The 12,908-nt window shown below is 32.8% G+C and overlaps 1 protein-coding gene across 2 annotated transcripts in view; it reads right to left on the minus strand.

Moving 5' to 3' along the window:
• Nucleotides 1–2,103: 2,103 nt before the first annotated feature.
• The window catches only part of LOC118185175 (proton channel OtopLc-like), a 40,227-nt gene continuing 29,422 nt past the window's right edge, over nucleotides 2,104–12,908 (minus strand). For both annotated transcript variants that reach the window (XM_035354996.2, XM_035354997.2), the window contains exons 6-7: nucleotides 10,007–10,253; nucleotides 2,104–3,295 (exon numbers count right to left, since the gene is read on the minus strand). In XM_035354996.2, coding sequence (XP_035210887.1) covers nucleotides 2,352–3,295; nucleotides 10,007–10,253 — 1,191 coding nt within the window. In that variant the 3' untranslated portion in view covers nucleotides 2,104–2,351. The remainder of the gene's footprint in view (nucleotides 3,296–10,006; nucleotides 10,254–12,908) is intronic.

A 12,908-nucleotide genomic window follows, 5' to 3' on the forward strand; every position in this document is an offset into this window, starting at 1 on the left:
AGGCATGTAATGCATCAAATCGATATTTTATAAAATGTATGAGTTGAGTTTGACTACTTTGCTACTTGAAAAAAGATTGTATTTCGTCTTTGGGATTTAAATTGTACTTTCATTATAATGGTTACTTTTTGTAACTTTAGAGTCTTTTTGTTTTCTGGACCTAACACTACTGTTTTAACACCAAACTACATTGTAGTCGTGTAACCAAGGATGCAAATACATGAAATTTTCAAGGTGAAAGTCAAAATTACTTTTATGAAAAAAATCCAGATGGAAATTAGGGCGATTATTTGAGCTCGAATACTCTAGTTCTGTGTTGCTCAAACCAAAGTAAATCAAAACTTTCATTCGAAATATATAAATAAATAACATAAAATAGATTAGAGGAAGAATATCATTTAAGAGTTACGTTAGGTAATAATATCAATGCGTTTAAACAACTATTCCTAACCACGGTGTTGTTTGTCTTTACAAATATGTAAATTTTTGCATTTAACATTGTAAGATTTTTTAACTATTCATGCTGTTTTGTATATGTGCATCTATGATGTCACTTTTTTTTCAGTTTTGATTTGATATATATATATACAGTTTATATATATACGTATATTATTTTACAAATGAAAATTAATAAATGATTTTTTTTTTGTTTCATCCATGCATCAAAATCATCAGCATGCATCAAACTCGCATTATTTGCATGTTCCATATATGATAACGCATAAAAAAAATCCATGCACGTTCTTTGACATATCTCTTAGAACAGTTCAGATGTTCTCCTCTTTTAATTCGTAAGAGATTTGTTTAAAATTTGTAAGAGAAACAGCTGCATTTTAAAATCAGGTAAAATTCGGTGTTAGTTTTAGCGTCGATTTAAAAAGAGTTTTTTACGATCTGGAGATTTAGGCTGATTTTTTTTTATTAGCTACATTACGAATTTTGTATTAATAATGTATAATTGTTATTAAAAGTAATTATATTTTGCCTTAGATTTACATCGTTTCACTTTTTTCATATTATAATATTAATAACAATTATATTGTAATATGAATTTTATATTAATAGTAATTATATTGTATATTACATTTACTCTGTTTTGCCTGCCACTGGCCATTGTCTTTATGTATTATATGCTATCTTAGTACCAAAGACATACCATACAAAAAATATACCAGAATTTTCCATTTGAAAAATTCTAAAATTACTTTTTTACATAATTTCATTTGAAATTTGAAAAATCATCATTTGAAACGCAAGTTTAATAGACTGTTTAAAGCAGTCTATTAATCCTGGTATTAAAATATCAGCATAATTCATAAGAATGTTTAAACTTGTTAAAGAAATGTACATAAAAAAATTTATTTCTGAGGTATTTATTATTTTCATGCAAATATTAAATACTGCGATGAACTATTAAAACTTCTTGTTCCTTTTTAATGTTTGCGTCATAGAATCACCTCTTTTCTGCTATGATCTGAACACGTTTTCAATAAAATACCTGCATAGCTTAATATATTTTTTATATCCGAAATGCATATTTATATAATCCTTTATATACAGAATGCATATCTGTATATAATACTTATGTACTCGAAATGCATACTATGTAATATTTCCAGATCCGATATGCAAAACTATGATAAACTATTTATAGTCGAAATACATATTTATGTAATATTTCAAAATTCAAAATACCTATTTTTATAAAATTTTAATGTAAACTTTTCTTATAAATTAACTAAATGCAACATTTTGTTATATGAACCATTGAACTTTGGCAGTGATTTAAATTAAAACTACTCTTAAATTTGTATATATGTGATAAATAAATTGTCATGTAAGTAATTATGAGCAATAATGTTTTTAATCAAAGTTAGAGCCCACTTCCATTTTAAATATACTTGCCTCGATTTTAAAAGTGTGCTGTTGTCTTTAAACCTTTTCTTTTCTTTATTTAAAAGCTATAGTTTATATGTTGAAAAACGAATCCTGCGTTTGGCGCATATGGCCTCTAGAGCTTTCCGCCATATTTCTACTACCACCACCATTTTAAATATTTTAAATGAATGAATAATTAAAAGACAAATAACCCCGAAAGTGCCATTTATTTATGAATATATTTTATTTAAAACTTCCAGCATTAAAATCGTAAACATTCAACATTTGTGTACAATAAAACTTTGTGCAACATTGAAATTATCGTGATGAAAAAAATGAATTAATTTTTTTAATTTCAAAACTTAAAGAAACGTAAACTCATAATGTCTTTACATGGAAAAGGAAAAAAATATGTTATTCTAAGATTTATCTAATAAGCATCAACTAGTAAGGCATGAGAAGAGCAAAGAAGTTCAATTTTGCTTCACTTTGTATGATTTTCTCCAAGCTTCCAGTAAAGCTACTGCGGAATGAAATCTGTAAAATATAACAAAAGGCAAAAATATTCTTGAAATTACTGGCCAAACGACATTACCGTAGAACTGCAACTGTAGCTGACTTCTTGTTTGCTTTTGAGTTGTAAATGATTCCAGAATCCAAAGTATTATGTTACAAAAAACGAGAAAAATTACTGCTTGACGACCAGGTTTTTCATCAACATTTAAAGGACTTAATCGTTTTTTCGACACTTGGTGAATGAAAAGGGACTGCAGACAAGCATGAATAACCATGAATGTCCCTTCTAAAAAGAGCAAGAAATGTTGCGGACTACTTATCATAGTACCACCAACAATCATGTTGCAAATACCATACACATATACGGCCAGCATTCCAATTCTTTGAAGCAAATCTGACAATCTCCGTTGCTTTGAGGTTTTACTTTTCATTTTTCTGATCTGCAGAAGACCAATTATAGTAGCCAAAGTTGCTAGGCCAAAAATACCGCATTCTAGCACTCCTATCATGAAAAGCACGCTGAAATCCTTATCTTGAGCCAAAACAAAGAATAGGATTATCGCAATTATACCTGCTACAAGAACTAGCAGTCCTAAAAATAAACCTCTAGTGGACCCACCGCAGTTTACTTCATCCTGACTTGTGTCTTTGCCATACACAGAAACTGCAGTCACACGCTGCAGCTTCGTTCGATGAGAGTAGAGGTTAGACCAAGTGATATAAATCACAGCTGCAGCAACTAAGCAATATTGTACAATGAATGGATACAGATAAGGCATAGCTTTCTCCCATATTGCTCCTATTGTTGAATTTTGCATACAGAGATGAAATGCAACAAGTCCTTCGGTATCTTCTTTTATTGGATCAGTATCCCAAGTACACTTACGGGGATAACTTGTAACTAAGAAAAGAGGAAAAAAAATATATTACCTTCAGGACGTTTTAAACAAGTCAAGGGATTAATTAATTAAAACTGGTTATTTTTCAAACTAAAGATAAAAATTATGTAATGTTAGAAAAAACTAAGAGCAGTTTTTAATTTCTTAAAATAGTAATACTGTATATTATATCGAGGTTTGTTACAGCGCGTGCATAACAACAAAAATTTATTGCTTTTAACATAGTAAGGTTTTCATGTCAAATCATGTAAAGTGACCTGCCGTAAGTGAAGCACTGTGAGAGAGAGGCTCGAAAGCAATATCGCATAATCTTTAAAAAAGCGCGTGGAAAATTAGAAACACCTGGCTTTAAAAGAGGTCTATTTTGCTGGTGTGTTAGTTAAATGAATCGCTGTATTTTTTTAAATCCCTCCCATGATTCATCTCTTCTCATAATTTTCTCATAACATTTATAAGAAATATTTGCAAGGATACTGAGATCACAGCCTAAAAATATCGGCAAGAACTGACCCCAGAGATTTCATGAGAGAGAATATTTCTCTCCTGAAATCCCTAATGTCAGTCAAACAGTGGCTGCATGAAAAAGCGTTAACTGAAGCATCAGTGCCATTGCTATTTGATACGCATTCACGTGAGAAAGTTTCAGAGAAATACCAACCAAATACAATAAAGAAAAAAAGAATGTGCTGTAATAAAAGATATATGAAATTTAGTGCAGTATTCAAGTATTCTTAAGACTTTTTTTAGGTATTTTAATCCTAACTTTTTAAAATTCATTTATAAAATTTAGCAGCACTGGGCGCTAATTTAAACTTGTTAGTTCTTTCGTAAATTTTGTAAAATGCACCTTTGTCTAATTTACTAATATCTCTCTCTATATATATATGATACCAGTGATTCAACTGTATGTTTAAATAAAAATAGAAAATGAACAATTCTCTTGAAGTTACTCAATTTCAGCAATGAAATCAAAACAGTTGTACTTACTAGTAAGTGACTAATCAGTATAAATATCAGTTATTTTCACTGATTTTTTAACAAAGAATGCTATACCTAGTTCAATGAGCTGTAGAAGAAGGTGCCAAATATTCCAGTTTGAATAATTAGCTCAAATATCTTGAGATATGCATTCATCTAAATAACATTTTCTTATAATGAAAACTTTTTGTAGCTGTGTGGTGTTGGGATATTTTATGGTGGACCTGAATGATGCATCATTTTCTCTGCACCAAGAGCTACGGTATTTTGGCTTCCTTATTTTCATGATTCGATTTCTAATATGCGCTGGTAATGCTTTTACTACGTGATCTGATCGAATGCGCCTTTCTTAACTGGAGCAGTGATCGTCCAGACGATAGAGGGAACGCTTATTTCTCGAAGACTTCTATTTTTAACTGTGTGCTATTATAATGGCCTGAGCTTCTACGAGTTTCGATTGGTTTGGTTTATTTGATTATAGCAAAGTCTCAAGGGCTATCTGTCTAAGAAGGGATGCCTTCGTGAAGAACTTTCTAAAGAAAACTAACTCGTATACACGTCACACATGCGGAAAACCATGAAAACGCCGGGATTTGAGCCCCGAACTATCAGTGTTCAGCGACTTTACCGCTCGGCTGCTGGTGAGACCTTCTATGAGTTTCGAATCTTTGAAGACCTTCCTTATCTTCGAACAAACGGCTGCGATGACATTAGCTGTCAGTTATGTATGATTTCTACGTAACGACGAGACTAAGTGATTTGACAGAGACTAACCTAGAATTAGACTTGATTGGTTGAAATGAGAAGATGCGCCCTTCGTAAGTGAAGTTATACTGGATAGTCAATATCTCAGCCAAATGCTACAAGTATTCTTTTCCTTTAACACATTCGCTGCCGATCAAGCGATGGCGTATAGGCGTGGTAGTAAATATTGTAAATTAGACTTTTAGTTTTACATTTTCTATGCAATTGCTTTAAAAATTTTCCCGTTATATGAGCGACGTAAATGACAGTTTACTGGGGCCTTATCGTCCTAAACGAGCAAGATGCGTGTACTAAAGGCCGTTAACAGATAGAAAATTTGAAAATATTTAGACGATGTGTGTATGAGTGAATTCAGGTCCTCCGAGGGAAAAAGAATTTATCCCTCTCACAGATGACTGTGAATGTACGAATAGTGATATATATGAAGAAAAGCAAGAATCGGTTACGCTAGGAAATGCAACTTGGGACAACGAGTCAGAATCTATGAATTTGTTTTTCTTTTTTCTTTTTCAGATACAGAGTGGCTACTGATGAAGTCTAGTATACCTACTCTGCCAGCGAACGTATTAAAAGCTGGAAAACTTTCCTCAGCTTGCATTTATAGTAAAAAAAGTAACAAGACTGCGACGAAGTAGTCATCCCACAGCAATCGTGTTGCATCACTTAAGATAGGGAATGCAGCTAAGATGCATAAAAATGTAATTTTGCTTTTGGAGTTAGATTGTTATTATGCATATCTTATGGGTGAAAAAATTATAATGATCCTGAAAAATACTTTCCGAAATCTGATAAGATGACATTCAAAAGTTAAAATAGTGGGATTAATTTGATAGAAGATAAAATTTCAAAATTTTAACTTTGTGGTAATATTGAACTGTAGAAGTAAAAAGGGGAATATCTGTACCCTCGTTCTTAATTTTCGATAAAATGCCCCGTTTTTGGCATATTTTCGAGTATAAACACGACAATAAATTATCTACGCCACGTACGTGTTTGAGTTCACGTGAATTTACATCTTTGTATGTAACGATCATTTCGATAAACAGTATCCACTGTCTGCAAAAATGCAAATATTGACTCTATAGATTTTTTTCTCATAAAATGCTTCCTTTTAGTATTATTTAGTAGCAAACCAATACCTATGAGCCGTAAAGATAGCCCAGCAGATGTTTTTTTCCAGTTCACAAAGTAGCGAATGAGTTGGTGACTTCATAGGGGTGAGCATAATCAGAAAATATCAGTAAACATTTAAATATAGAAATATTTAGATGTTAAATTCCAAAATCAAATATAAATTTAAAGTATTTCTTCCTACAGTTATTCCAGATTTTTCTATCAATGCAAATTCAATTTAAACAACAGTTGGATAACTTATTTTTTATTATCCATTCTGTTTCTTACGAATGAGATTATAATACATTGTTAAAAAAGTTACAACTAATTATAGGTTCGTAAACAAGTGGAAAAATATAACTGATGGCCTTATCAGACCTATGGACGTGAAACTCAGAAACTTCGTCGATAAATGCATTCCTCCTAGAACTAGTTTGATGGCAGATCTCTCTCTTCAGCTTAGGGAGAAATGTACTCACAAATTGTAAAAATTTCGCATATGCACTCACAATATTTTACGAAGCTGAAGAAATAATGCTGGAAGCTCTGTTTCGTATAGGTCGAAATCAGATGTAGGTTCTATTTCTCTACAGTATACGTTGTAGAGACATTAGATATTTTTTGGAAGCAGGCAAGATGAAAAATGAGCAATCGCCTTCGCCGGGAATCGAACCACGGACCTCTGGAATACCGGCCCATCGTGCAGAACTACTGCACTACGAATGCACGCTGGGAAGGCGGAAGAAATACCTTATAACTTATTGGAGGTTTTCCCTGATATATCTGGAAGAAACGTGTTTCTTGAAAAAGTTTCTTATTGCATTTCGCATCCGTGGGTCAAATAAGAGATTTTGAAATTCGTCTGAAGTGCATAATTATAAATTGTTTTATACGCACCATCCACTGCAACTTCAGTTTTATGTAGAAGATGGGATATGCGAGAAACATATATGCAGTATGGTAATATGTAAGTTTAATGGAGAAAACGTTTACTTTTGTAGGTAAAAGAGATCATTCTTCACAGAATGTATCATGGCTGCATTAATAAACAATATGGCGTCTACGGGCTGCAAAGTATGCAGCTAATCATCGTAAGAAAAATACGTACAAAATGTCAATCTGAGGAAAACGAAGCCACTTACGTGTTATGGCTCTCAGTTTGATGAAAGTGATTGCCGCTATTGGTATAAGTTCAGACACTGATTAAGTGGATAAATCGAGTCCTGCTGTCCGACTTACACGCAGTGATGTGTTTTAGAATCATGACAGATTTCGCTCTGATTATATGGTAATGACAAGGATACAACTCCATCGTCATTATTTGCATATTATGTTGTCGTAAAGGCAAAGACGCTATTAGACGCTGTTAGAGGAAGTTATTCCGAAGCTTTTTTTTCCCAAATTTTATGTTTTTTTCCCTTACCGAGCTTCCAAAGGTAACTATGCAATACGTCAACTCATTTAATGCTTCAATTTTTTATTTCAGTTATTTAGATACCTAAGTGAATATGATGCCTCATGATGTTATTCTGCATGATAATTTGCATCCGTATTCATCTCATACCTTTTGGATTGTGGCAATCTGACGTTTGACTGCGTGCGCAGCCAATCCACGTCATGTGGTTTATGTAACAACTGCTAGCGCGGAAGTGAACTCCACTCACTTCGCCCTTAGCTGGAGCATAGGATGTTTTGAATTTTAGTTTAGTGGTTTTGTTATTCTTTCTGTTATTTCAGTTGTGTTTAAAGTTATGGTGTGTGCGAATAAAGGTTATGTTTAAGGAAAAGGAGTCATGTCAATTCAAGGATATACACCAAGCACATAACCAGCACACCACTATACGGTAACATACCTTCCTTGAAGGAGAATTTATTTCTCCTGTTTACCAATCTCCTTTTAAATCCATGCACAAAAATCACTTTTTAATAGAAAATAACATTTTACCGAAACTTCCAGTCATTAATCCAACATCTGACGAGGCCTTCTAGCATGCTGACAATATAATATTTGTTTCTGTTGATCGACAGATCGACTGTTAGAATTTAGCTTGGCTCTCAATATATGTATTATTAAAATAGATCGAACCGCGGTGATTGTCAGTCAGTGCATAGACAATAGAAGCTGCATCTTTTCAGCTGAGGCTTGGGCCCTTTGTAAGCTTCTTGAGAAACTGAATCCTAACGAAAAGGTTGCTATCCTTACATATAGCAAATCTGTAGTCAGCGCGTTGAGCTGTGTTCATAGGAGATCCAACTCTTTCATCCTTTTAAGCTCTTCGAGCGGATTAAGACTTTCCATCACCTCACAGTCATCTGGGTTCCTGGCCATAAGGGTATAGGGTTCAACGAAAGAGCAGATAAAGATGCGAAAAGAAGAAATATGAATAACTCGGGGGATCTTTCAGCAGAGGATGCGTGTAGGTTCATCGAGAATACTATTAAGGAAGAGCAAGTCGACAGCTAGCGGACTTCTTACACCAGCCAGTAGTTCATTGTGAGTGGAGTAAAGGATTAAACATCGATAGGAAAATGGGAGTAGTAATCAGTAAAATAAGATTGCAAATGTTGGACACGAACCAACTGTTGCACAGGTATCACCATTTTGTGACTCATGTTATATGATTGACAGTATAGAACATGCAGTTATTCACTGCAGAAAGTACGATAGTGCCAGAAACATTAGAGAAGATGCTCAAGAAGATGAAAATTAGCAATATTGACCTCTTTGCTGATCTTTTAAATCATTGTAATAAGAAACCTTTCCTTGGAAATATTATTTCCTAGGAAAATTTGTCATCAAATACATCCTAAAGAATTCATAAGTACTATTAGCGTAAGGGTTTGGTTTTCGGACCGACGTTCTTCCCTGAATTGGAGGGAATGCGTCCTTGTGGTTTAAGATGTAAATAACATTACATTTGAGTTGAAGCATAAGGCGCCAAAGGGAAGCCAAGCTTCAAGAAGAAGAAGATTGTATTAGAATTTCAAGAAGAAGAAGTATTAATTTTTGCAAATTCTTTAAAATTTCACGCTGCCTCTAAATATGGTGAAAATGAGAACTAGGCTTTATAAAGATAAAAGTTAATTTATTATTTACATTTTTTTGAATGGATTTGTGTCTTCTTTGACAGCACACCACGGTTCAAATGGTTAATTTATTGGTTAGGTTAGGTTATTCGGTTATAGCAAGCAAGGGCTATCTGCCTAAGGAAAGGGATGCTTCCTTGGAGGAATTTTTAGGGAAACTGGCTTCTGTTCTCATATTCAGCTGCACATGGAGAAAACTACGAAAATCAACCATACAACCAGCAGTTTGTCTAGGATAGAACCCAGGTCAAACATCTAGTAGCAGCGGTATGGGCTTTATTTTGGTTTAATCGATCTGAGATATATTTCGAGAAATACTAAGAATTTATTAATTGTAATTTATCATTTTTTGTATTTACCGGTGATCGCATTTAGTGTGAAGATATTAGTTGAGTTACTTAATCTGGATGTAGAAATTTAATGAGAAATAGCAAAACAATCATGGACTATCATGGAGCAAGGCTATTTTTGAATGAATTGGGAATGATTAATTGAAATTATTTTGAATTTAATTATTACTGTTATCAACGAATTATAAATATTCAAATGTGATTATTATGATAACCATTTGTTTCAAGTGCAAACTACAAACGAAAAGAAAGTATTTTGCACGGGTTACAATAATAAAATGTACGTTTCTGTTAGATGAAAGAAGAAAAGGCCTCAGCTACAAATTCTCATTTTCATTAAATAATGCTAAGCTTATCTAATTAATATTTTATTCTTAGCATCATAATTGGGAGAAAATATTTAATACACAGAAAGCTTACCATAAATCCTGTGGTATGGTTTATGCTTAGCGGTGTCTAAAGAATTGGTGTCCGATTCCAATGTATGCATGCTGATATTAAAGCTGGCTTGGTACCATTCTGTGCTTGAATTGTGCTTGTAGTGGATTGCATCAAGCCAGTCCCTGGCACTCTCCCACAGCATAATTCGTATCCAAATAGCTAAATTGGTTGCCACTAAATGCATTAAAGCTGTATGACGAAACCAACGAAATGAATTGACCATGTCCTTAAATAAGAATACCAAGAATTTTAGAACATAAATGTAAGTTTCTTCTTTTCATCAGAACATACATATATTTTAATAGCTACGCCATTTAACTTTAAATAATTGCTGTTTAAGAGCATAATTACTCACAAAGTTTAATACAAAGAACCTTTTTACGATTCGATTCGAACAGCATCTCAAATACGCATTCAACGTTTAAGATTTCCTGTTTAGAAGAAATGCATACGAAGCTAAGTACGAAGCTGAAGTTTTTTTTAAAATAATTGTTTGATGCACAGACTTCAATCAGGAAGTGAATATTTTATTCATATGCTCATACCTTTAGTAGCCGAAATTATGTAGCATAGTCTTACTTCAGAGCCTCAATGCAAATATTCAGTGCGTGTAAAATGATCGAGAATACATCTTAAATAATTTTTCGATATCCCCCGTAGCTTGCAATATTACATACATGAACAATATTTTAAGGAAAATCATAAGTTGTCGTCTTTTCCCATAAGATATGTAAATTACTCTGCTCTTTTCTCGATATATGGACGAACTGAAAATTATAATTTCATTTAATGTATATTTAATTTAATTACCCATATGGTTTTTACATAGAAGATTTTTTGTTTACGTTTCGATGCGACTTATTTTTTTAAAGTTTATTTATGTTTTTAAGGTTGAGTATGAAAAGCGAATTATAGTTTCAGCCGCTTAATCTCTAAACTATGGCTTATTTTGGTATTGATACTCTAAAATTATTGAGCAACTTCGAAAATTTAGATATTTGACGTCTTTTATTACTGTATGAATACGTTTCGTGACGCTTCCATATACGCTTCTTTACAACTGCTAAAGAACAGCAATAGTAACAGGCCACGTACTATCTTTATTAACACGAAAAACAAAACTAAGACAATAAAATGAAGAAATCTCTTTGATAGTTATCAGGTGATTCGTTATCGTTTCTCCGTAACTTAGCAGAAGATCTTTATAATATCATTTTACGATGAAAGACTCCACTGCAAAGTTTTTACCATACAGCAGCCTCTTAATATGACACATGATGCGTGCGTAGCTTGTGATTTCCTGGCCAATCAGGCTAATGATATATAGGCATTTCATCCCTGACAACATATTCCCACTCATTTGACATAGTCTAATATCGTTCCTGCGAGTGTGTCGGGATTTGTCCAAAAACATCAGCCCTTACATCGGATGGTTCAACTGACGAGAACCGCAATACCATTATAGTTTAGCTTGACATAGTGTAATCATAACCCAAATACATCTTACACACTTTTTTACGTATGTATCACGTAACAGTACTGAATCGATAGCAAAAGATTTCAACAGATACATGGATAGAATATGCAGTATTTGCAAGATCTGCAGCCAATTATGCCAGTGCAGCGTTTCTGCTTTTTTTTTTTTACTTAAAAGGAAAACAGTATTGATCATGTTGGTTTATTATACTATTTCTGTTCATGCTTAGAGATGTTCCAATGAAATAAGTAGCCTTTTCTTTAATCGAAAAATTAGTTTCGGAGTCCACCATTGCTGTCCTAAGTTTAGCGATAATTTGTTCCATTGTTAGTCATCCAGCTGCTCACCTCGATCACATACACTCGAATGATGCCGTCGAGGTATCCTATAAATGATATTTGCTTAAGCCGCAAATACACGATGGAGACATACCAGAGAAGCCAAAATTTACTTATTATTTCGAGATGATTTCTCTACCCGCCCGTAAAAGACCTATAAATTTTATCTGAAATCCGACTTTTTTTGGGGGGGGAGTAGGCAGCGAGGATTAAAAATAGTTCAACTATTGGCCTTGTCTGTCTACTTCCCAGCACAGACTGTGAATTTTGTCATTAATTATCATTAATGCGTTAATCTACAAGTAAATTAACCACTAAAATGTAAATGCATGAACTGTATGAACATGTATATTTATAGATACAGGTTGATGTAATGATATTAACATTTAAAAAATATTTCTTTGGTAAGCGAATATAAATATTTATTAACTAATTAACATAGTAATATATTTCATTATCCATTGTTGGTAGTCAATACAGGCTATTCTTGTTATAAATTCATGTCCATGTTTAGATATATGTTTATGTACATTCTTACGTTTGCATCAAAGAATGTTATTTTTAGAAGCAAATGTAAACATTTATTAAAAATTAGTATATTAATGTATTTATTTACCTATTTTAGTGATTCATTAAAGACTATTATAAGTAAAAATTATCATTATGATTGTAAAATTTAAATTTATAAAACTTTCTATAATTTGCTACTGTACTATTTCTTCTGCTTAGCTTTAATTTTTTTTTCTTATTTTGTCCTGTCTGCTCTTTAAACAAAGTTACTTAATCATTTTTATGTAATATTATTATAGAAAGAGCCCATTTCTGGTATTTTTCTTTATACCGGTTTTTATTCGTCTCCCTTTTAGTTCTAAAGCATGGAATTTTGTTTTAAAACCAAAACTTTGAAAGAAAAAAGATCAACTATTTCTCCAAATAATTGGCGAATGAGAAAGTAAGGTTCCATCCAAAAAGCAGACGTCATCGAAGAGTGCGCCAAAGCGAAAATATGACGCGAATTATTTAAATTGGGCCTTGCGTGTACTGATAATTAAAAATGCCCTTAATG

The sequence above is a fragment of the Stegodyphus dumicola genome, chromosome X1, assembly GCF_044657685.1.
Source record: "Stegodyphus dumicola isolate Sdum_Otavi_A_Nest chromosome X1, ASM4465768v1".
Lineage (NCBI taxonomy): Eukaryota > Metazoa > Arthropoda > Arachnida > Araneae > Eresidae > Stegodyphus > Stegodyphus dumicola.